This window comes from Trachinotus anak, unplaced genomic scaffold (genome assembly GCF_046630095.1).
Source record: "Trachinotus anak isolate AG129_WGS33_773 ecotype Australia unplaced genomic scaffold, CSIRO_AGI_Tana_v1 ptg000003l, whole genome shotgun sequence".
Lineage (NCBI taxonomy): Eukaryota > Metazoa > Chordata > Actinopteri > Carangiformes > Carangidae > Trachinotus > Trachinotus anak.
In genome coordinates, this window is record NW_027273854.1 from 231,615 (window position 1) to 257,828 (window position 26,214).

The 26,214-nt window shown below is 43.4% G+C and overlaps 1 protein-coding gene across 6 annotated transcripts; it reads left to right on the top strand.

Moving 5' to 3' along the window:
• Positions 1-1,220: 1,220 nt before the first annotated feature.
• Positions 1,221-25,326, top strand: LOC139609337 (integrin alpha-3-like). 6 transcript variants are annotated; one of them, XM_071463783.1, is made up of 29 exons: positions 1,226-1,401; positions 2,627-2,796; positions 5,316-5,443; positions 5,818-5,903; positions 6,463-6,599; positions 6,737-6,843; positions 6,987-7,079; positions 7,198-7,257; positions 7,347-7,500; positions 8,589-8,782; positions 8,870-8,958; positions 9,282-9,415; positions 9,639-9,716; positions 9,826-9,893; positions 12,809-12,945; positions 14,014-14,157; positions 14,317-14,414; positions 18,863-19,031; positions 19,830-19,916; positions 20,310-20,389; positions 20,481-20,558; positions 20,645-20,747; positions 20,822-20,932; positions 21,098-21,214; positions 22,038-22,148; positions 22,976-23,074; positions 23,223-23,348; positions 23,549-23,691; positions 24,031-24,171. In XM_071463783.1, the coding sequence occupies exons 2-28, from the start codon at positions 2,639-2,641 to the stop codon at positions 23,657-23,659; spliced, it is 3,057 nt and encodes a 1,018-aa protein (XP_071319884.1). In that variant the 5' UTR covers positions 1,226-1,401; positions 2,627-2,638; the 3' UTR covers positions 23,660-23,691; positions 24,031-24,171. The 6 variants fall into 6 exon arrangements, with proteins under 6 accessions (XP_071319901.1, XP_071319884.1, XP_071319892.1 ...); XM_071463777.1 differs by having other exon boundaries at positions 1,228-1,401; positions 20,822-20,998; positions 24,031-25,326; XM_071463791.1 differs by lacking the exon at positions 20,822-20,932 and having other exon boundaries at positions 1,227-1,401.
• The last annotated feature ends 888 nt before the right edge of the window (positions 25,327-26,214 follow it).

The window sequence follows — 26,214 nt, forward strand, 5'->3', positions numbered from 1 at the left end:
TGATTGTGGATGTGACCACAGCAGCATCAGATAACCTGTGTGTGTGTGTGTGTGTGTGTCAGAGAGACAAGAGACTTTTTCAGCATGAGGGTGCTGATGCAGCTGGAGATATAACATATGTGTGCACTTGTATGTCTGTCTTTATGAGGACCGGTGTGAGTCTGGTCCACTTTGATCCACATCAACTAAAAACTAATCAAAGATGTCAGAAATAATCTAAATTCAAATGTAATTTACTGAAGTAAAATCTGTTTGGTTCACTGGATGCAAACTAACCAGCAGGCATGATGATGTTAAATTACTGTTGTTTTAAATGGAGTTTGGTGCAAACGTTCTCCCTCCCCCACAGAGGACTGTGGTCCTGAAGAGCCTGAAACACCTCAGTTGTTTTCCAACCTTTTGTCTCATAACATACTTTCATCACTATATTTAACATTTGCATAATCCCACCTCCTGCCTAGTTAGACGCCCGTTAGCCTGTTGCCATGTTGACAACACTGTTTATCTTTGTATACAGACGTTCACTGTTCAGTCGATCGACCAAAACGTTTTCTTAGCAGTGTTTTGTACTCAGTTGTGTTTTAGCAGCAGATACAGAATCATGTTTATATACAGATCATGACTGAAAGACTAAATCAGCATGATGTCACAGTAAACAGTGCTCAGTGTACACGTGTGCTGGTTGCCGCCCCTTCACAGGCTTCAGGAGGTTCAGCCAATTAGAAGAAGGTGTGCTGTTTATGTTTCAGTCAGAGGTTCAGCTGATTGGCTGCAGAACAGTTTGAGATAAAGAATAACTTCAGTGAACTGTGAATCAGACAGAGTTGGTCCTCACAAAGATACGCGTACAAACGTGTGTGTGTGTAAGACTGATTAACTGTCTCTGAAAATCAGAAGGAGAGAAAGAGGAAGTCATCACAAAGACAGGAAGTAAGTGTGTGTGTGACATTCACTTTCTCACACACACTCACACACACACACACATTAATAACAGGAGGGTGTGTGTGTGGAGAGAGAGACAATCAAGGTGCCCTCGCACGCCCAAATCCATTTATGGCCTGTGTGTGTGGGTGGGTTAAAGCACACACACACACACACACACACAGAGACACAGACATGATTTCATTTCAGGGCGAGCGAGCACAACTGAAGAATGAGAATGAGAGAGAGTGGGCGGGGGAGGGGGGATGAGAGTCTCAGAGGTGAAACAGAGAGAGAGAGAGAGAGGAGAGGGAAACTGAGTGTGTGCAGATCAGTCGACAGCAGACTGAGTAGCAGTCGGAGCAGAGCGGGAATCAAACCGATGACCTGCTGAGGACGAGGAGCTGCTGCTTTCATTTACTTTCATCAACAAACACACAAACGAACAAGGAGCTGCTTCTGTTGACTGGAGAGAAACAGGTTTGAAATCTTTCTTCTCTTGCAGATTATTTCTCTGGTTCATTTATTGAACTTCAGTGAATTCACCTGTCGAGGAAACACAGTGACCGTTTGACCAGAAGTCAAACCGACAACTTCACTGTAAAAAGAAAAACTTCAGAGTTAAATTTTACTCAGAAAAATACTGTTATCATCTACTGTCATAAACAACAGAGTGAACTGTGAATTTAATTCCAGAATGACTTGATATGAGTAAAATTAATGTTCAATATTTATTTATTGGCTGAGAAATATATGCATTTAAAATTATTATTTTATTATAATTATTTTAGAGACTGAAGAGCGAATTATTCTAAGTGTGTACATGCAATTCTATTTTATCAGAACCACAAGAACTCTGATCTTTTACTGAAGTAAAAAACGACAGTTTGTTTCTGAATGAGTTTTACTTTCAGAGAAAAATACAGTTAACTGTTATTTACCAGCATAAACGACAAGAATCTTTTTCTATCTGATTGAAGAGAAACTTTAACCATCATCATGATTATCAGCCAAAAAACTCAATTTACCTGTGAAATTAATGATTTAATGTCTCATTATTACCAGAGACACTAAGACATATTGGTCAAGTTTGTTTGGCCGATTTAATTGAACCAATTGATGATATAATGATGCAGTTATGGTCTATACACTGACATGACAGAAAGTCTGACTGGTAATTCATCTGATAATCTGTTTATCAAACAACTGCAGTTACAGTACAGATACTCCAGATTGAGCTCTATATGATCCTGATTCAAAATGTGTCAGTCAGGTGTAAATAGACAGGAAGGTGACTAAATCTGATCAGATCCAAACTGGAGCTGAGTATCAACTCCAGCTCTAGCCTCAGTCCTGAAAGCGGCTGATCAGTACAACACAGTGTCATCTGCATAGAGGAGAATACTCAGTGATAGTAATGTAACACAGAGAGGACCCAGTACAGAGCCTTGTGGGACTCAGTCAGTGAGACAGGTATCTAACACTGAGAAACCTGTTGAATTAAACCAACAGATGTCTTCTTATCAGGTGAGAGCTCTCAGCAGGTCACATGACTTCAATGCACCAAGAAAAAAACAATCGACAAACACTTTTTTCATTTCACTACACTCAGTTGTTTCGCTCATTATCATAAGTTGTTTTGTTTTACAGTGATGTAATATTGGACAGTGATGTAATAGTGCTTTTGTTGTTTACATCCTCTCAGGTGTGTGTCACCATGGCGTTAGGTGTGTGTGTGCTGTTAAGTGTTTGTGTAAGTGTGAGCGTGTCATTTAACCTTGACACGTCATTCCCGCTGCTGAAGATGGGTGGAGACGGGAGCCTGTTTGGGCTGTCTGTCGCCCTGCACCAAGACCTGAAGACAGACACTTTCATGTGAGTATACACCTGTCTGACTGTTCACCTGTCTGTCTGAGAACCTGTCTGTCTGACTCGGCCAATCATCTGTGTAGATGCGTATCATGTGTTGTAGGTGGCCTCTGGGAAACATCAACAGCAACAGATAAGTAGCATTAGCCTAGCGAGCTAGCTGTCAGTAATGGATAAAATAAGACCTTACTGAGGTTCAGGGACAGCTGCTGCCATGGAAACATTGAGTCACAACTGTATTTCAGGTCAGGTGGATGGTCAGTAACAGAGTGGAACAAACACTAAAGACCACGGGTTTAACTGCTGCTGCCAGTCTGATCGATGGCCTGTTACCACGGTTACCAAATATTCACATAACCATACACATGGTTAAGCAGGTGGATTATAAGATCTCTTCCTGTTCAGGTCATCATGATTGTCAGTCATCGCTCAGACTTCCTGCTTCAGTGAGTAGCCTGGGGTTGTGGTTCTGCTATAGACAGTTCACATGGACTTGTGAGATCACATCAGAGACAGCAACATGCTGCTCTCTGATTGGCTGACAGATGCCTGTGTCAACTTAGGCTAGAAGAGGAAGTATGAACCCTCAGTTTTTGTGTGTGTTGTATGTTTGAACATATGTCTGGACCTGAACCTGGTCTCTGGATGTGACAACAGACCAACAAAAACTACCAGACCAGACTGTGCTCATCTATCTGAACACACACTGTGGGTGTGTGTCTGTGTGCGTATTACTGTGTGTGTTTTGTAGTGTAATAATACGCTTCATGTGTTCTGTAAATGAAAAATACTTTAAACTCTGTTACACAAGAGGAATTCACACACACACACACACACACACAGTCAGGTGAATGCCCTGCAGTGTTAATAATGTGTTTTTCTTGAAGTATGAGAAAGCATCACTGCATCAGGGACAAGGGTGTGGTTGGGGTCCTTGAGGTCCTTGAGGTGCTTCCAGGACTCGCTGAGGAAGGACCCTAGGTCCTTGTAACCTTGATAGAGGTTTGAGGGGTCTGTTTTAGGGTCCTTGAGTAAGTTTTTGGGGTCCTTGAGGAGATCCTTGAGAAAGTTGTAGAGGTCCTTGAGGAGGTTGTAGGGGTCCTTTTAAGGGCTACAGTGTCGTCACTTAGCCCCCTCCCCCCCTCTGGTACACAGTCATGAGGTCACTCGGAGGTCACCTGACTGTCTGTCTCCATGGTCACCATGCCGACCATCTTTATGTTCTCTAATTGGATTGGCTGCTAATGGACCACACACACACACACACACACACACACACACACACATATTGTAATAATGCGGTTTCCTGTGGGAGTTCTGGGGTCAGGGGGTCAATGTCTCCGCCCCTCAGATGCCTGCTCCTCTGTGATTGGTCAAACAGAAACATCTAGACCTGATCCAGAACTAAGAAAGACATGGTTTTTGGGGTCCTTGAGGAGTTTTCAGGAGACCTTCATGATGTTCTGGACCAGATGTTCTTGACGTCTGAACATCTGCATCATCCAGCACCTGCTCACTGCTCAGGTGTTTGCAGATGTTCTTGGCACTCTCTGTATTGTGCATCACCTTTGATGACATCAGTCAGATCCGACTCCATGGTTTCCTGTCATGGAGGCAGCACCATCAGCTAAGACCCCACGTGTCCACATGTGTGGGGCTGGGGGTTGCCTGTTACTCACTCTGAGCTCCACCTCCTTCATCTTCAGTGTCAGAAAACACATTAAGTGTAGTTCAAAGAAACCTCAGGTCCTTGAAGGTCCTTGAAGAAGTTCAAGGAGGAGGTTTTAGGGGTGTGTGAGAAGACTGACTCAGCTCTGAAGGTCCTGGAGTTAAAGGGCATTCAGGAAGTGATGAGGAGATTTGAGCCAAATCAAACCTCCAGTCCTCTGTCTGTCATTGTCTGTGTGTGTGTGTGTGTGTGTGTGTGTGTGTGTGTGTGTGTGTGTGTGCGTGCGTGCGTGTCTGTGTGAGTCCTGAATGTCCTTGAGACCCAGACGTCTATGTTTATTCCAGGACTGTAATGAACCCAGCTTAAATGTATGATCATCACACTGATTGAGAGTCCTCCAGGACATTCCAGGTGTCCTTGAAGGACATCCGGAATACTTTTAAATGCCTTTGGGGCATTTCAAGGCATTCCACATGCCCTTGAAAGAATTTCAGGATGCTTAAGACTACTCCTGGTGTACTTTCAAGATATTTCAGGGGTCCATGATAGAGTTCCAGAATGTTTTAAACTCCCAAGGTCATTCAAGATATTCAAAGTATCACTGAAGGAGTTCCAGGATGCTTTTAAAGGCTCCTTGAGTATTTCAGAAAATCCCAGGGATCCTTGAACAATTCAAGGATGCTTAAGGAGGCTCCTGTAGTCCCCGGGACATTCCAGAGTTCCTTGAAGAAGGCCCAGGGCTCTTGAACAAGTTCCATGATGTATTTAAAAGCTCCAGGTGTCCTTGAAGGAGTTTCAGGATACAGTGCCTTGCTCTACAGGCCACCTGTCTCACCTGTCTCACCTGTTTCATCAGGTTGTTAGTCGGAGCTCCCAAGGAGAAGGCGGAGCCTGATGTTCCAGCCAATCGTACAGGAGGGGTGTACAGCTGTCCGATCACTGTGGACCAATCAGACTGCAGCAGGATGAAGCTCATTGATCCGAGTGAGTCGACTTTAACAGTGATTTTATATCTGATGTAAGACAGGTTCCTTTCATTTGATTTAAATAAGAGACACTCATTGGCTCATCTGTAATGTTTGTGTCAGCCAATCACAGAGCAGGAGTCAGGTCTGATGTTATCAGTGTCCTGGTGCATTATGAGCAGTCCATCCCTCAGTGTGAAGTGACAGCTGCTGTCTGCTGCTGCCTAACACAACACACTCAGACATGATAAGGCTTCGTCCTGAGTGGGCGATAATGAGTGGTAACCATGGCAATCGCCAGTCGGTGGATGTGTGATGTGTGACATTGTAAAAGCAAACATTGGATCATGACCGTGTACTGCAGAGCATCAAACTGTTCTGTTACTGTTTCAGATGTGAACCTGTCTGAGGACCTGATTGAGGACATGTGGTTGGGTGTCTCAGTAGCCAGTCAGGGCCGACCCGGGGGGAGGGTCCTGGTGAGTCTTTGTTCTCATCGTGACCATGAACTCCACCTGGCTACCAAGCAGAACCCCTCTGTTTCTGACTGATCCTCTTTACATTCCCAGTAGGTTAACTAACTAACCAACCAGCCAACCAACTAACCAACTGTCTTTAACTACTAGTCTCCTAACTATCATGTAAATTACTGACCCACCAAACTGACTGACCTAACAAATGAACTCACCGTCTGTCTACCTGACTGCTAACGAGCTGTCAGAAAAAATGATTAACTCAATTAACTCAACAACAGTGCTTGACTAACTGATCAACGTAATCATGATCTATGCTGACTGACTGCTTCTGAGCCAATTTGAGTAACTACCAATGACTGACTCATTGACTCACTAACCTGTTGTCTACCAACTGACAACATGAATAATTAATGACCTCACTAACCAACTGAAGAACTTGTTAATTATAACAAGATGTCTGACTTAGTATCTAAATCTTACTAACTAACCACATGTCTAACTTGCTAATCTGACTAACTGACTGACTGACTGACTGACTGACCCTGTGTCCTCCTTTCTCCAGGCATGTGGTCATCGCTTCGTTAAACTCTATGGACCATTAAAACTCAGACAAATGATTGGCCGTTGTTATCTCCGCGGAAACAACCTGCAGTATGATGACAACGACTTACACTGGCAGAACCCAGAGCAGCCCTGCAGGTAGCTCACCTGACACAGGTCACAAGTCACATGACACATGACATGATATTTGTCAGTTAACCCCTGTGTGTGTGTGTGTGTGTGTGTGTGTGTGTGTGTGTGTGTGTGTGTTTGTGTGTGTGTGTTTATGTGTTTAGTCACCTGGGTGATGTCAGAGCTGAGGTCATGTGTAACATGGGGATTTCAGCTTCCATCACTCAGACTGAGGTCATCGTCGGATCACCTGGAAGCTATGAATGGCAAGGTATGGGTCCGGTCTGGTCTGGTCTGGTCTTTTGATCACTTTCACTTCTTGTTGACTCAAATTGATCGGCCACTTTTATGTGTTTTCTGTTGTTCTCTTGTGTTACCATGGTGTGTGTGTGTGCGTGTGTGTGTGCACTGTAGGAAACGTTCATGTCTCCTGGATGAATCCAGATGACATCTTTGACACCCAGAAGAGCTCCTTCCCCAACATGAAGCGCAGGAGCATTTATATAGGTGAACTGTCAACAGAGAATCCAGAATCCTCCAGCTGATCACAGCTGATCACAGCTGATCACAGCTTTGTCTGCTTTTTTGTGTGTGTGTGTGTGTGTGTGTGTGTGTGTGTTTTCAGGATACTCAGTCACTCAGGCTCGTCGTCTCCTCTCTAAAGATAATGAAACCATAGTAACAGGTGATGGACAGCTTCACTTTCACTCCTCTGTAATTGATTCAGTCAGAACACACATGCATTGATGTATTGATTGTTGTATTGATTAACAGGAGCTCCTAAGGACAGTAAAGAGGACGCTCGTGGTTCTGTGCTGTTGGCAGTGAAACAGAATAATGAGCTGATAGTTCAGCAGACTTTGCGTGGTGAACAGACGGGATCATACTTTGGTAACGCCGTGGCAACCACCGACCTCAACAATGACGGGTAACAGAAGTGTTACAGGTCACATGATTCATCATTCAGGTCATCTGGAGAACCAACTCATGATCAGTGACCTGAGTCGTTTTCACAGTGTAGAGAAACAAAACTGACAAACAGAAAAGTCGTCTGTCAGTTAATATGAAGAGACATCTGTTTAAAGTTGCCCCAAACAGATCAGTAACAGGCAGGAAGTAACAGACAGGAAATTCGGAGAGAGAAGAGAACCAGGGACTCACTGCTCAGGACATAAGAGCCTAAATCAGTCACCCTAACTTTCAACTTTGATCATTAACTTTTATCTACTCAGGTTTCACAACATTTATTTTACCTTTCTTTTTTACTGTTTAATCCTCAGATCATTGTATTAACTACTTAGGGGAGGTATGACACTGAATGTTTGGGAACAGACAACAATTTAAATGTAATAATCAGGGGTGCACATAACTGGTACGCAAGTACGCATACACGTCAAGAATGAGAAATGCGTAACATCACGTTTGTCGTTACGGCGCCAAAAAAGCTGCTTAATGTCTTTTGTTTTTTTGACATGGCTTCATGTAGACAAGATCTCTGATGTCGGTAATCGTCAGGTACGCAAAGGCGCCGTAACGACACTCGTGATGTTACGCATTTCTCATTTTCGCTGCGCATACGTACTTGCGTACCAGTTATGTGCACCCCTGGTAATAATTGTATTTTACTTTGATATTTTGAAATTCAAAAAAATTTGTCTGCGTCACATTGGCTAAACTAAACAATCAGCGGCTAGAAATAGAAATTCATCTCCCGTGTGTTAAAAATTCATCCTGTCATCTGTATGGAGGCCCTAAAAGGCAAAGGAAAAAAAATCACTGGCAGGTTTGGTTTTTTTTCACAGCCTCTTGTGGCTGAAATTTATATTAAAACCTGACAGATGTTTTTTTCACTTGCTCTCAGGGCTTTTGTGTCTGAGTCACAGTAACTTTGAGTTTGTGATAATAACATTCACAAACAGGAGCAGCGTATTTAACATCAGTAAGGTCAGAGCAGACACAACCTGAAGACTCTGAGGTCACAGAACGTTTAGGTAATTTCTTCGTTCTGCCCTGCAGGTGGAACGACCTGCTGGTGGGCGCTCCTTTTTACTTCCACCGTCAGCAGGAGGTGGGCGGGGCAGTTTATGTCTACATGAACTCTGGAGGAAGTTTTGATTCAAGGCCCAGTGTGGTACTGAGAGGGCCCGATGGATCTGGGTTCGGCATGGCCGTTACTGCCGCCGGAGACCTGAACCAAGATGGCTTCCAGGGTGAGGATGCAACAGGCTGATGATGACATGATGCTCATGTTTAATAATCACTATCCATTCATCAGAGCGATGGGTTGTATTTTTCAGACTTTGCAGTTGGAGCTCCTTTCTATAAAACGGGAAGTGTGATGATTTGGACTGGAAGCAGTGACGGGGTCTCTACAGAACCAAGCCAGGTCTCACACACATGTTCTTCTTTCTCTACTTATGAGAACCCTCATTAGCATAAAGCATTATCTGGACCCTCACCCCTAAACTAAACCTGATTCTACCCTGAATCTTCAAACCAAGTCTGAACTTTTGAACACACATTTGAAACTGTGAGGACCAAACAAAAAGTCCCCATAGTGGAGAAATGTCCTCATAAGGCAGAATGGTCCTCATAAGGTTGAAATGTCCTCAGTACAATGGTTTAGAAGTGAAATAGGTCCCCATAAAGATAACAATACAAGCCTGTAACCAACATCCCACCCCCCCCACCCCACCACCACCACCACAGGTCATCAGGGGCAGCAACATCTCTCCTGGGTTCAGGACTTTCGGGTACTCCCTGTCTGGAGGGCTGGATGTTGATGGGAATAAATATCCAGACCTGGTGGTTGGTTCTCTGGACAACACAGTCGCTCTGCTCAGGTAAATCCAGCCCAACAAAGGACAGTCGCTCCCTCTGCTGGAAAGTGACTAAGTCCATTTACAGTTCACTTCATATTTCGACTGCTCTACATTTCAAAGATATAATATACTTTTTACTACTTCATTAAGAATTTTCTCCATCACTCTAATGTGGTTGAACAGCCCCAGCCCCACCCCCGTCAATCTAGTGTGGAATTAATTGATTGATTGATTGTTTACTCAGAGCTCGTCCAGTCATCCACCTCAATAAAACACTCAGAGTTTCCCCAGGCATCGTCGACCCGAACAGCTGCAACTTCTGGTGAGATACAAAGCTTATACCTGCTCACAGGCTAACAAGCTAACAGGCTACTAAAAGACTGACTGTGTGTGTGTGTGTGTGTGTGTGTGTGTGTGTGTGTGTGTGTCAGTATTCAGGTGGAGGTGTGTTTCTCCTGCATCTTCAGTACTGGAGAGAGAAGCGACAGAGACAACATCAGTAAGTAAACAACAACCGTGAACTGGAATGAGTGAATGAATGAATGAATGAATGAATAAGTGAATCAATCAATCAATTAACTGGTTGAATCACAGTGAAACACAGAACAAAATAAAAACACAAAGCAGATGAATATAAATGTTAGGGCTTTAGGACAAATTAAGTACATTTAATTAATTGATTAATCAATGAAATGAAGCAGAATAGTGAAAATGCCTGTTATGATTTTGTGACACCCTTTTGATGTCTTCAAAAGTGTTTAGTCTGAAATCCAAACATGTTCAGTCATGAAGGACAGAGACAGTAAATCTTCTCTACTGAGAAAATAATGATTAATTTTCTGTCAATCAACTCATCAATTAACCAACTAATACTAATCATTTCAGCCCTAAAGCTATTTATTTAAATGAAGTTATGTTGAAACCTACTGTAAGGTTTTCAAAGTTTATGTTTACATCGTTGAGGCTCAGCGGACATGGACCACAGTCACAGGGGACTCAGAGCTGTCAGTGGTAACTGTAGGGACTCTGGGACAGGGACGGGCCTGTGGAGGAACAGGAGGGTGGGTTCTGGAAGGAGAGAGCACAGCGCTGTCTCCAGGTCCTGATTGAGCCGGTCAGCCTGGGATCGGTCTGGTGTTGATCTGGTGTTGGTCTTGGGCTGGTCTGGGGCTGGTTTGGGGCTGGTCTGGTGTGGTGTCAGTCTGTTGTAGAACCTGGAGGGGAGACTGATTGAAGGAGGCTGCTCCAGGAGGCAAAATTCCTTCCAAAAAGAAGCGAGGAACTGGGCCGGGTCAGAGTCCAGGTCTTTTGCCCGTGCAGTCAGATGACCTGTTCCAACATGAGTCCATGAGTTTCTTTAGCACAGTCAGCCAGACCAGGACAACAGGCGTCACACAATCCCCACTTACTCTCCACTGCCTCAGTCTAGCACTCAGTTGGACGAGTCTGTTACTCATCTGCCTCCCCACTTCAGATTAAGCAGACCCTTCAGCATCTCTCTCCCAGCAGCAGTATGGTCAAACAGCTGTGAACAGCTGGGAACAACTGGAGCGACTGGCAGACAGGAGACTCCCCAGAATCTCGCTGGGCTGATAAGCAGGGAGATGATGTAAACCTCATTCAATGTATGTCCCTCAAAATCCCTCAACCTAAATTTTGATTTTCCCAAAGTCGTCAAGTTACCGCACCATCACCACACCAGAGTCATTTTCACCATTTTCATCAAAGTTCAATTTAATACCAAGAGAAAACTGAAACATAGAGAAGATCAGTGCTTGTTTATTACATCATTATTGTTTCCCATTTACAGCCATCTTTGCTAATGCTAACATGCTGACCTGACAGATGGAGTGTTTACAAGGAAACAAAGCTAACAGGTCTGTTTATAGTGAGGAGTCATTAATTATCATCAACCAGCTTTGTGTGTGTGTGTGTGTCTGCTCTCAGCTAATTGGCTGTATATTAAAGCCTGCTGTTAATCAACAAAGTGGCACGCACACACACACGCACACACTAGATGACATCATATTGTGTCCTTGTGTGTCCTCATGCCCTTGTCCACTGTGTGTGTTTCTCTGAATGATAAATCAAATTACAGATATTATTACATCTGAGATGCGCGCGCGCACACACACACACACACACACACACACACACACTTCCTTCCTTCCTTCTGTCTTGTTAGTTTGACCAATCAGATATGAGGTAACACTGTTGCTATGGAACTTACACACACACACACACACACACACTGATAAAATGAAGAAACAGTGACACTGAACAAACACAATAACATGATCATGTTGTGATGACAGAACAGATATGAGAGAACAGAGATCTGTCAGACCTAAAAACAGAACAACAAAACATGTTGTTCAAAATTCTTTATATGGCATGGCACCTGTGGACAGGCTTTTATTTAGAGGAATTACTTTTTTGTAATTATTGTAATTCTCCTAAATAATGCTTCTAAACCTACTGCATGGCTGGACCGTGTGTTAAACCCTAGAGGGCTTTTAATTTGAAACAGACACAGGAAGTGGCGGCACTCAGCAGCACCAATGGTGTATCTTCATCAGTCCGTCTGGGACTGTCGTGTTTGTGGGACTGGCTCCGCTGTTGTGGTCCAGTTAAAAATGCTTCATTACAGAGGTTTGTTGTGGAAATACATGGTTTCCACAGGACAATGATGACATGATTAATGATTACAGACTGAATATTATCATACACAGAAATAAACAGCTATAGATAAAAGTAAATAACTTCAATAAATAACGAGCTGTTAAAGTTTCTAACCAGGTACTAAGCAGGTCACCCGTAACATTAATGAATATGAAACTCTTTCACCTGTCCAATCCGATGACAGGTGATCATGACATCATCATGTTAACACGCCTGCTGTGAAACAGAGCAACATAAACACTGAGATGATCCTGGCGATGCTGTGGATCCCTATTGTCCACTGTCAGAGGTTCGTGGAGGTTCTTGTGTTCTGGATGAGGACTGTTCTTTAAGCACTTCTCCATCCACTGCTGTCATGACAGTTGACTAATGGAGTTAATGGAGCTAATGAAGTCACATGCTTCAGCATTGATTCCCTGTTTCCACTGCACTTTGTTGGGTTTTCACTGATGCACTGTTGACCTCAGCCAACTGAAAATATTTAAACACCTAAAAGTGATCAGTGATTAAATGTGAGAATGAAGAGATTTCTCTTCCTGTCAGTTATTATTTACTTATTCTGTTTATTTCCATTTTTTCTGATGACCACTTTGACTTTGTTATAAAAATGAATTTTTCCTGAACTTTTATATATGAAATCTGTGATTCCACATAAAACTGATGTAAACATGTTACACCATAAAGTTTTACAGTGTGTGCTGCCTCATGCTAACATGTTTCTTCATCTCACAGCCGTCCACTTCACTGTGACTGCTGACATCACCAGCAGCAAGTCCCGCCTCCATTTCCATGCCAACAGGCAGAGCATTTACTCCGGTTATCTGTCAATGCCGAAACAACACTGTGAATCCCTGAGAGTGGGACTCCTGGTGAGTCACACACGTTTAAAAGAGCGCCCCCTACAGGAGCAGGCATTCATTACAGTCACATCTGTCCTGAGGATGGCACTAGAGGTGTAAGGAGATCAGCAACCTCACCGAAACTGAGAAAGGTTTACTGATATTACCAATAAAAGGAAAATGTTAGAACCCACAGACAGTTCATTTAAAACAGAAGCATCACACTTATCCACTGAAAACCTTTTTAACCACCAAGTGAAACCATTGCTAATGCTACCGTGGCTATCACTGCTAACAATAAGAAGAGATGCACGTTACTGGCTTGACTGTAAATGTGGCTCTTGATTACTGTGGTTGAACTGTTAAAGTTTCAGCTGAGAATTTATGATTTTTTTCACCTTTAATTACAAATAAAGTTTGATTAGAGGAAATTCTGCTGTGTCCGATAAGACCGACTGACTGAGCTTTAATCAGTCTGCTGCTGACAGAGTTCACATCCTGAAAACAAACTGTTCAACATGCTGCAACAAACTGCTGACAGTCTTGCAGAGGAACAATTTGACGTGTTTGAAAATAACTTCTGGACATAAGAGAGTTTTTAAGACGGCTCCTCTAAAGGGCGTTGTTAGGTGTTGAGTCCGACACTCTACATGAGTAGGTAAAGGCACTGAGATTGAGGTTCTGCTCAATCATCTGGACTCATCCTGTGACGTCTACTTGATGTTCTTATCAGCATATATTTGTGTTTTTTACATTTTCTCTGCAATTTTCTCTTTGATGGTCAGATCTGTGATGACTTAGTAAACATCACCATGTGACGCTGACATGTTTCAAAGCTGTCACCTTAGATCTGATGTTTGAGCCCCACACTGTGTTTCAGAAGACTGTTTACTTCACATTCCTGCTGGTCATTCTGCACATCATCTGCTTTCAGCCTGATTTCCTTTCAGCTTCACTCCATTTCAATAAAGCTGCAGAGACCTGCAGACAGATGGAGTCAGTGTCAGCTCAATGTTCTGTTGAAACTGAGAACACTACAACAGCTCCTCACATGTAAAGTGTTACTCAGGTTCTCTTCTGTGTGTTTGTGTTCTTCAGAGTCCCATCCGAGACCAAGTGGAACCTCTGGTGTTCTCCCTGAATGTCTCTCTGTATGAGAAGCTTCCAAAGAAAAGAGGTTCTGTACAAGACCTGAAACGCCTCCCTGTGCTGAGCCAGCCCCCCCAACCCATCAGAACCCAGGTAAGAACCCATCAGAGCCCAGGTCAGAACCTACCAAGCAATACAGAATAGGCTGTAGTAGTAATAGTACTGGTCAGAACCCAGGTCATATCCTGTCAACCTCAAGAGAACTGACAGTCACATGTTCCCTCTCTGATGCTGAATTTCTTCATCTATCAGATCCATATTCAGAAGGCTTGTGGTCCTGATAACCGTTGCCATAGTAACCTGCAGATGACGGCTCAGTTCATAGATGAAAACCAGAAACCCTTCACAATGTAAGTGAACCTCGCTGTCATGTTGGTCCACCTTCAGAAAACAGAACCAAAAGGCTTCTCATTCTTTCCTTCCTAGTTGAAATACGTCAGTTTTGTGATTTCACTGCATGAAGTGGTCTCATTGCAGAGCTTGGCTCCAGTTTATCTGTGTGTTTTATTTTAGCTGCCCACTCCAACTAAACTTCCTAAGCCTAGCCTACCTGCTGCCTACAGCATCTAGTTTACTGATTACAACAGTGCTCTGAAATACCCAGGACTTGTCTTGAGACATGGCATAGACTTGAACTGAGGTACATGGGACTTGACTTGGCTTGCACTTGACTTTTTTTGTCCTAGAGGACTGGACTAACTGGAGATTTTGACTGACTGATTTTGACAGACTTAAAAACATCTCTGACAGTTACAGTTATTCGGCTAGTCAGGGTCGAAGTAGTTAATAGGTGATTGACATCTCTCCAGCATCACAAAAGTCACATGACCTAATCTGTATGACTATTCAATTTCAATTCAATTCAATTTTATTTGTATAGCGCCAAATCATAATATACATTATCTCAAGGCACTTTACAGGGTCAGGTCAAGACCTTACTTTGTTACAGAGAAAAACCCAACAGTTCCCACAACGAGCAAGCGCTTGGCGACAGGGGGGAGGAAAAACTCCCTTTTAACAGGAAGAAACCTCCAACAGAACCGGGCTCAGGGTGGGCGGCCGTCTGCCTCGACCGGTTGGGTTTAGGAGAAGATAGAAAGAGGGGGAGGGGGAGGAGAGGGGAGAGAAGAGAGAGAGAGAGAGAGAGAGACCAGGAACAGCTGTGTAGGTAATGGTGTTATCAATAATAATGATGACAGGTAACAGTGGTTAATAGTAATGATGAGTAGTGGTGGATCTGGATCCTGCTGCTCCCGAGGCAGAGATACCTGCAGAATGAGGACAGAGAGAGGGAGAGAGAGGAGAAGCACAAACTACGGGAGAGAAAAGGAAACAAAGTTAATGGCATGAGGTCATCGAGAGAGAGAGGGGGAGAGAGACAGAAATAGGGAGAGAGCGCCCAGTGAATCATGGGAATCCCCCAGCAGTCTAGCTCTATAGCAGCATAACTAAGGGATGGGTCAGGACATACCCGAGCCAGCCCTAACTATAAGCTTTACTAAACAGAACAGTTTTAAGCCTGATCTTAAAGGTAGAGAGGGTGTCTGCCTCCCGAACCCACACTGGGAGCTGGTTCCACAGGAGAGGAGCCTGATAGCTGAAGGCTCTGCCCCCCATTCTGCTCTTACAAACTCTGGGAACCACAAGTTGACCTGCATTTAGAGAGCGAAGTGTCCTATTGGGAAAATAGGGAACTATAAGCTCTCCAAGGTACGATGGTGCCTGACCATTAATGGCTTTGTAGGTGAGGAGGAGGATTTTAAATTCGATTCTGGATTTTACAGGGAGCCAATGCAGAGAGGCTAACACAGGAGAGATGTGATCTCGTTTCCTAGTTCCTGTCAGTACTCGTGCTGCCGCATTCTGGATCAATTGGAGGCTTTTTACTGAATTTTTGGGACATCCTGACAATAAAGAGTTACAGTAGTCCAGTCTTGAGGTAACAAATGCATGAACTAGTTTTTCAGCATCCTTTAGACACAGAATGGGTCTGATTTTAGCAATATTGCGCAGGTGGAAGAAGGCTGTCCTAGAGACTTGCTTTATATGTGAAGTAAAGGACAAGTCCTGGTCAAAAATGACACCAAGGTTTCTGACTGTAGCACTGGAGGCCAAGGTGATGTCATCCAGAGTCAGTATATTATCACATAGTGTATCTCTGAGGTGTTTTGGGCGAATTACAATAACTTCAGTTTTGTCTGAATTTAAGAGTAAGAAATTACTGGTCATCCAGATTTTTATGTCCTTAAGACACACCTGAAGCTTGGCTACCTGGTTAGTCTCACCTGGCTTCATGGATAAGTACAGCTGGGTGTCATCTGCGTAACAATGAAAATTCATCTGGTGCCTCCTAATAATGTTTCCCAGAGGAAGCATATATAGACTGAAGAGCATTGGTCCTAGCACAGAACCTTGTGGAACTCCATGACTGACTTTAGTTATGATAGAGGAGTCATTATTAATATGAACAAACTGGAGTCTATCTGACAGATATGACTTAAACCAGCTTAGTGCGGTTCCTTTGATGCCGACCATATGTTCTAGTCTCTGTAATAAAATCTTATGATCGATGGTGTCAAATGCGGCACTAAGATCTAGTAGGACAAGTACAGAGACAAGTCCATTGTCTGAAGCTATGAGGAGATCATTGGTAACCTTAACCAGAGCAGTTTCTGTGCTATGATGGACTCTAAAACCTGACTGAAAATCTTCAAACAAACCATTCCTGTGCAGATAATCACATAACTGGTTTGCAACGACCTTCTCAAGGATTTTGGAAATAAAGGGGAGGTTGGATGTAGGTCTATAATTGGCTAAAACATGAGGATCAAGAGTAGGCTTTTTAAGTAGAGGTTTAATTACTGCAACTTTAAAAGCCTGCGGTACATAACCAGTTGATAAAGATAAGTTAATCAGACTTAATATAGAGGTGTCAAGTAAAGGAAAAACCTCTTTGAACAACCTTGTTGGAACGGGGTCAAGAAGACAAGTTGATGGTTTAGATAAAGAAACTGTTGAAGTGAGCTCAGGGAGATGTACAGGAGAGAAACAGTCAAAATATAAGCCAGTTACAGTGGACTCTGAGGCTGCTGAACTGGACAGTACATCTGAGCCAGCTGTGGGGAGGAGATGGTGAATTTTTTCTCTAACAGAGACAATTTTATCTGTAAAGAAGCTCATGAAGTCATTACAACTGAGGGCTAAAGGTATAGATGGGTCAACAGAGCTGTGGCTGTCTGTCAGCCTGGCTACAGTGCTGAACAGAAACCTGGGATTGTTCTTGTTTTCTTCTATCAATGATGAATAATAGGATGTTCTGGCTTTACGGAGGCTTTTTTTATACGCCAATAGGCTGTCTTTCCAAGCCTTTAGAGATTCTTCCAGGTTAGTAGAACGCCACTTCCTTTCTAGCTTCCTTGAATTTTGCTTTAAAGCTCGTGTTTCTGAGTTGTACCATGGAGCTAGCCTTCTCTGACTCACTACCTTCCTCCTCAGAGGGGCCACAGTATCTAGAGTTGCACGCAGTGAGGCTATAGTACTATCAACAAGATCATCAACCTGTGTGGATGTGAAGTTAAGAGAGCTGTTCCCTACTGCATTGATACATGGCAGTGGGCTAAGTACTGATGGGATCCTTTCTTTAAATTTGCTAACGGTATTGTCAGAGAGACACCTGCTGTAATAGATTTTTTCCCCAGATGCTGTGTAGTCCATGACTGAAAACTCAAATGTTAACAGAGAATGGTCAGATAAAAGAGGGTTTCTGGGAGAAACTGTTAAATATTCGATGTCAATCCCATAAGTCAGAACCAGATCAAGGGTATGGTTAAAAGAGTGAGTGGGTTCATTAACATGCTGAGAGAAGCCAATTGAGTCTAATAATGAATTAAATGCATGACTCAGGCTGTCACTTTCAACATCTACGTGAATGTTAAAATCACCCACCATGATAACTTTATCTGTGCTGAGAGCTAACTCAGATAAAAACTCTGAGAACTCAGATAAGAACTCAGAGTAAGGGGCAGGTGGACGATATACAGTAACTAGAAGGACTGGTTTTTGTGTCTTCCAGTTTGGGTGTGACAGACTGAGAATAAGGCTTTCAAATGAATTATGATTAACCTTATGCTTGGGATTCATTAATAAATTGGAGTGATAAATGGCTGCCACCCCTCCTCCTCGGCCTGTGCCTCGAGGGATATGAACATTAACATGAGTGGGGGGTGTTGATTCATTCAGACTAACGTATTCATCCTGCTGCAGCCAGGTTTCAGTCAGACAGAGCAGATCAATGTTATGATCAGTTATCAGATCATTGACTAGTAGAGATTTAGATGAGAGTGATCTGATATTCAATAATCCACATTTAATTTTCCTGTTATTTGGTTCTGGACTAACAGTTGTGCTAATTTTTATTAGGTTTTCATGTCTAACTCCTCCTCTGTTCGCTTTTGATTTATTATATTTAAATGTAGGTGGTCGGGGGACAGACACAGTTTTTAGGGGGTGAATGGCAGCGACTGCTCTAAGAGGCACAGAGAAGAGTGTAAGACTGCGACTCTGCCTCCTGGTCTCAACTCTGGTTTGTCATGGCTTTGGCTTTCTAATAAACTCAGTGAAGTTTCTAGATAAGAGAGCAGCTCCATCCAGCGTGGGATGTATGCCGTCCCGTCTAATCAGACCAGGTCTTCCCCAGAAAGTCTGCCAGTTATCAACAACTACTGTACCATGTCTGGCCTCAGACTGTTGTGTTATGTTGCTGATATGTTTTTGTGTATATGTGATTCTGTGTTTTCAGGCAGAAGGGCAGTCAAGTGTTACATTACAGCATCAGCATAAACAAATTGTTTCTGGAAGTTAACATCAGCAATACGCCGTCACTGGGCCGACCAGCAGAGGATGCTCACAATACCATTTTGAATGTTAGCATCCCGCCATCGCTCATATATTCTGGAGTTCGAAGGAAGGTAGTGAAGTTTTTTTGTCATCCAACTTTAAGCGGGTATAAAAGGAGCCAGTGGTGATGTAGAGCAGAGTGTCATCTGTGTATGAGTGGATATTTATACTGAGGCTATCAGTGATAGAGAGTAATGGAATACAAAATGCCATGTAATGTTTAGTTAGTTACAATTTAACTAGGTGTTAATGAAATGCAGTTACATTCATAGATCCATATATCACATAAAGGGATTACGTCTTTAAATCTGAATTATTCACTCTGAAATTTAAAAGATTTAGTTGAACACCTGCTGGTCAAATTGCCTACCAAGCAAGCTACAAACTTCAGTGAATTACTAGCCAACTGGCAGCTGCAGATCAGCCTGTTAGCATTGTTGGCATGGTAGCTAGTTTGTTACACCTGTCTAGCTGACAAACAAACCACCGACTGAAGACCATCCAATGTGTCCAAAATGTTGTATTGAAGTGTGAATTCACATAGTTTTATTTTCATCTTGTTCACTGGTTTTCACTCTGACATGATGCTGTGGAAAATAAAAGTTCAAGTAAAAACTGTTCAGACAAATCAGAGTGAGGCCTGGTTTCAGACTGTTTTAGGTAGCAGTACTGTGTCAGTTCAGTATTTCAAATGTGTCTCTCACTCTAAGTAATCTAATAGATCAGACTTTAGTCAGTAAAAGCAGAAACATGAAAGAACAAAAAAACAAACCTTTTTATAATGAGGGTTTAGTTTAAATGGACCTTAAAGGACCCGGGACTTGGAGGAGTTCCTGCCTCAGTCAGTCCTGTGTGTGTTTGTGTTGCAGGGAGAAGCCACAGCAGCAGTGGAGTGCTCCACTGAGGACATTGTTCTTCTGTGTGAGCTGGGGAACCCGTTCAAAAGCAACCAGACGGTACACAATGTTCTACATCAGGGGTGCCCAATACGTCGATCGCGATCTACTGGTCCATCGCAAGAGGAGTGCAGGTAGATTGCACGGAACTCCCAATGAAGTTGAGGAAAAAATGTAGATCGCACAGCATAGATTCCACTTCTTTTAATGCCGTGCGATCTACATTTTTTCCTCAACTTCATTGGGAGTTCTGTGCGATCTACCTGCACTCCTCTTGCGATTGACCAGTAGATTGCGATCGACGTATTGGGCACCCCTGTTCTACGTCATCTATTACTGCTCACACTGTAGTACTACTAGAACTATTTTCTACAGTACTGTGTGTACTGCTTTCTGTACTATGTTTCTCCTGCTGAGACTCTGCCTGATCCTTCATCACTTCCTGTATTTCAGACTCAGGTGTTGATCATATTTCAGCCATCAGACATCAGTTTGGACACCAGGAAGATTCAGTCTCTGCTGCAGCTTTCCACGTAGGACACACACTAACACTCCCACACACACACACCTCTCCAGATGTGTTTTTTTGGACAGATGTTTATTCATGCCTCTGTATGTCCATAGTCTCAGCGAACAGTCAGATCTGTCTCCTGTCTCTGTCTCCATGTTGGTGGAGTATTCGCTGCAGACGTCCCTCACTCTGTGAGTACTGGGAGATGACTGAGAGGTTTAACACTGACCTCTGACCTCTGACCTCATAGCATTAATGGTTGATTTTGTCTTGACAGATTCAATCCACCAGGCCCCACCTCCTTCAGTGGTCATGTGATCGGTGAGTCAGCCATGAAGAAGACGGAGGACGTCGGCAGTCTGCTCCTCTTCACCTTCCAGGTTTGGCTAAAATCAGTCTGTTCACTCAGTGATGTGTAAACAGATCAGGTGCAACCCATGAACTTCTCTGATAGGTGCATATCAACGGGAAGCCGCTGGGTCACCTGGGCAACCTGGAGGTAGAGTTTGATTGGCCAAGGGTGGTGTCCAATGGGAAGTGGCTGCTGTACCTTACAGAGATCCAAGTGAGCGGCACCTCTGAGCCTCGCTGTGATCCGCCCAACAACATCGTCAACACTCTCAACCTCGATGTAACCATGGCAGCTGCAGCCTCACATGGACTCCTGTCAAAATAAAATTGACCTTCTGTGACCTGTCCAACAAGTGAGAGTTTGTTTCTGCTTGCTCAGCTGTCAAAGAAGGAGAAGAAGAGGAGGAGTCTGGAGGAGGAGCTGAAGGAGAAGCAGAGTGAAGAAAGTCTACCTGCCCTCCACTTGCAGGGACAGAAGAAGAAGTCCTACACTCTGGTACAAGCACACACATTTGTTGCTTTTTTTAGGCTACTTGTTGTAGTACAGCAGCAGAATACTTGGGGGCACTGTGGAGTACAACACAAGCTCATCTTTGTGTAGTGGATCTGTACAAATTATAAGGAACAAAAACAAGCATAAAAGACTTTGTTTGTACAGTCAGTTTGTGAAGTGAGGACTGTGGTGGCAAAAATGTTTTACCTTGTTCAATAATTGAAAAAGAAGATCTTCATGCGTCAGCTGTCTTTCTTGAGTTTAATAAATATTCATGAATGGAGTCACACAAACACAACCGAACAGCAGTACAGTCAGTGAGTGAGTGGCCTGAAGATGTTACCCAGGGCCACAGTCTTATAGTCCCAAAACACATTCCACAAAGATGAGATGCGATCCTCTCTTTCACCTGCTTGCCTCTCCCCAGACACAATGTCACTGTAATCCACAGCTCTGTCTCCACCGAGGTCAAATGAGCTACCCTTATCATGAGCAGAAAGGCAGACGGGCAAGACCTCCACATATATTTGTCTACACGTGTTTATCATGGCGGGGAAGGCAAGGCCATCCTGATATCTTGTCTCCATGTGCTCATCATCAGCTCATCCAGAGGTCTCCTTCATAGCCACGAAAAGGGTGTACAAAGGTTACTTCAAAACTCCATTAGAAATACACACACAGTCTTTGGTTACACAGTTTTGCATAGTCATACATGAGTTATATCAAAATTTCCCATTACAGGACATTTAGTCCTGTGTGAGGTTCAGACTTGGAGCTGATGAACAATTGCAAATTCATTAAAGTATGAAAGTGTTTGTGGTTACAGGACTGTTTTCAAGGGGCCAAATGTGTGAAGTTTGTCTGTCCATTGATCAACATGAACAACTCAGCGACTCTGACTGTCAGAGCCAGACTGTGGAACTCCACCATGATTGAGGTAAACGTACGTTCATCACATCTAATTCACCTGTCAACAGGTGTCAATGAAGCTCTGCAGAGATTTTTAGCTTCTTTTAGCTCTTAGTTTCCTGTCTGGGTCAGTCTCAGCTGTCCTTGGAAACATCTGTATCAGCCTCTGTCCTCCAGCAGACACTCTGCAACTGGAGACCAGACAGAGTGGGAACAGTGACTGAGACTGATCAGGTGACACAGACACCTGGATCATCATGTTGATGTGTGACAGCTGGATGTGCAAATAAACAGCAGTTTGACACAACTTCTACAAAGGTGATTAGTGTCAGACAAGTTTGCAAATTGTTTTCTGATGAGAAGGGGACAAAAATAGTAACACTGATAATTAAGATCACTTTAACCCAGTAGTTTAGCTTTAAACAGTCACTGACAGTGGAGATGTTTTATTGTTTCAGTAGGACGACCTGTGGTCTGATGGTTTATGGAAAAATTAATTGGAACCAAGATAAATAAATAAAGAACCAAGAATGGAGCCTTGAGGAACACTACACATAGATTTGACAGGACACATCTGTAATGTCTTCATTTTATAACAAAAATTAAATTTTTCTTGAGGTTTTACTTTTCCATCCTTATTCTTTCCCCCGCTTTCAATGATTGAGTTCTATTTATAAAATGAAGTTACCTCAGGGACCTATTGCATGCTACCCAAGGAGTAGCATGCAGTAGGTCCTCCACCAGACTTTCAGGGCCTGTTGTGCAACATTGGACTGATAGAAGCTCTGGAAGGCATTCAGAGTCTGAGTCTACACACGTCTTCAGAAACCTGAGTGTTTACTGTGTGTACTTTAGGAGTACAGCGATGCGAGGAGCATAGAGGTGAGAGGCATGGCGACTCTGAAGCTGCAGACTAACAAACCAACCCTCAAAATGGAGTCTCACAGCACAGAGGTAACAAACTATTAAAATGCTGTTAGCGCCCCCTACAGGCTGCAGTGTTGTCATCTTAGCATCCTGCTGTTAGTGAAAGAAATTATTTTTACTTCTTCCAGGTTTTATCTTTTCTGTGTTACCTACTAAATCACACCTTCCTCTGCAGATTGTGGTCCTCATTTATCCAGACCTGGGGCAGCAGATGGACTCTAGCACCCCCTTGTGGATCATCGTGGTGTCTGTCCTGGCTGGAGTCTTACTGCTGGCTCTCATCTGCCTGCTGCTCTGGAAGGTAAACTGGTCTGATATAACACCAAACTAAATACCCCTCTCTTATCACTGGTTTTAGTTTTAGGATCCACTACAGACCAAAGTCCACAGACATCTCATTATTTATGTTTTTCATTCTCATCACCATAAAATCATGAATTCATTACGTCTTCATCAACCCCTGGTTGGTAAAGTGCTGTTGTGTTGCCCCCTGCTGTTCAGTGTGGGTTCTTCAGGAGAGCCAGCACCAGAGAGCTGTACAAGGCAAAGACCCAGAAGGCCCACATGAAGAGCCAGCCATCTGAGAACGAGAGGCTGACCCAGGAGCTCTGAGTCTGGGTACAGAGCTGCCAGAGAGCCCTGCTGTAAGGACCAGCTACTGGTGTTACTGAATGTTACTGACTGACTGTCACTGACTGACTGTTACTGACTGTTTTAACTGACTGTCATAACTGACTGTCATGGACTGGTTATTGACAGGTTAACTTGCTGGGCGTTCTTCTTTACTTCTCAGCTGTTGTGATCGATCAGTTTGTCAATGACTGTATTAATCTGTGTTACTCAAATTTACCTGCCCACCTGTCCACTTGATCACCTGTCCACCTGTCCACCTGTCCACTTGATCACCTGTCCACCTGTTTACCTGCTTCCTCCCTCTCCATGGACATACAAGGTTTCTGACAGTGATCCCTGTGTTTTTGCAGTGTGGTTTCTTTGTGCGTCGCACAGCGTGGCGGACAGCAGCGCTCCACCAGGGGAGGATTATGGGTAAACAAAAGCAGCAGCAGTACACGGACTCTGACGGTTTCCTGATCCAGGACCATGTTCCCTCATCCAGGAACAAGAAGTCACAGAAGCAGTGGGTCACCTCCTGGACTGAGACCCACTGAGAGACTGACCATAACCATGGAAATGGTTCCTGAACTGGTCCAAACAAGACCAGACCAGGCAAACCAGGACCAAACCAGAACAACACACTGCCGACTGTGTGTATGTGAGAGTGTGTGTGTCTGCTGACATGTGACAACCTCTTAACTTGTTTACAGTCAGTTCAGTGTGTATTGAGAAAAGGAGATATGAGGTTTTCAGCTGACAGCAGGGTTGATTCTGAAGATGATTTATGTGTAAATTAACATTTTGTTTCTTATTCATCTGCATTTCAAACATTTTCTGTTTCATGATTTATTTCTAAATATACATCTGGTTTTCAGTGTTTGAACATTTCCCAACATGCACCTGGCCTCTGCTCCTTTCCTAACCTCTTCTCCTCAATGGAAAACGTCATGAGGTCAAGGAAAGGAGTGAAGGAGGGGTCATGATGACTTAGGGACACAGTGAAATAAGAGACTCATTTTTATGACCTCTGACCTCAGCCAACAATTTATCCTCAAATAACATGTTTCTCATTAATGGATCATCACTGTCGCTAAATTAGCTTAAGCTAACTGTGCCAGGCAGCATATATGTAATATGGTCTAAAAAGTTAAAGTGGAAACAAAACCGCTGTTCACACAAAATAAGCTAAAGCAGAACTGAAAAGACATAAATGAATCTGAAGAGTGATTCATGGAAAATAATCAGGATTGAACAGGATCTATAGTTAAAGGGTGAAATATAAAAAAGTGGTATGCTTCTTAAAGAGCCTAATATGGCAGCAGAGGTGAGTGTTGACAGGTTTTTATGTTCTGGTGATGTTATGTTCAAAGGCTTCTCATAAATTCCTTGTTCCCCTGTGAGAAAGCTCTGGTGTTGCTTTCAGGTACCAAAGGATCCTGCCACACAAAATACTGTTTGTTGTCGGCTCTTATACTGAACTGATTTTTGTGTTGTGTCCTTTTTCTGCCTCAAGTATTTTTACATAATTGTGATATTTCTGATAGTACATGAAAGCAGCACCAGGTTGTGTGTAATATCTTCCCGATTATGAAGATGTGGTTTGTAATTATTTTGGTGAAGTGTTCATCAGTATGTTGACAATATTAAAATATTTTTTGATAGTTCACCAGACTGTACTTTACCTGCCATGATGGATTCAGGGTTTTCAGAGCTTAACTGTATCACCACATCTAATGTTCAGTTAGATCTATTTAAAGTTGGAGAGAAGAGGCTGCAGGTTCATGTTGCTGCTGGGTTGATCAGCTGATCATGTTAACTAACGTGAAACTGATCAACAGCAAACAACTCAACAAAAGTATGAGGATACTGAGGATAGGTAGTTGAAGTATGGAGACTGACTCTGGAATGGCAGGGGGCACTCAGAGTACAGGGAGCCCTAAGAGTTTGGGGAAGTCATCAGGATTCTAATGTTTGCTCCTGGTATGAATCAGTACTCCAGATATGTGGAAGATATTCAGGGTATAGATGAGTCCTTTGGAGTACAGGTTGATATAAGGTTGGTAAGGGGGAGATATCTTTGCTGATGGGGGAATTCATGGTATACTGAAGTAGTACAGGTAAGGCATGACTATTGGGGGTATGATGTGATGGCCCCTCCACGAATCGACACCTTAACATGGGTGAGCGGTTGTCAGGGGCATTAGCGCCTGGTAGGGTCTCTCAAGGCAAACTGGTCCCAGGGGAGAGGCCAGACTAAGAGCAATTCAGAAACCCCTCAGAAGCCAGGACCTTGCCAGCGAGTGGGGTGCAACGTATGCCAGGCAGCAGTTTGGGCTGGGGTACTGGGCCTGGCTTTATAGACCAGCTGTAGATGTGAGGAATGTGAGATGGAACAATACCAGGTAGATATAGGTGGACTCACCTCCACACTCAGCAATGGCTTTGGAACCAAACTCCTGGAGAGGGGCTGGACTCGATCCTTTTCTGGAGTTGCCTAGTGTGAGGGGCACCAGGTGGGTGTGGGGATACTCATGAGCCTGCTGCTGCGTTGG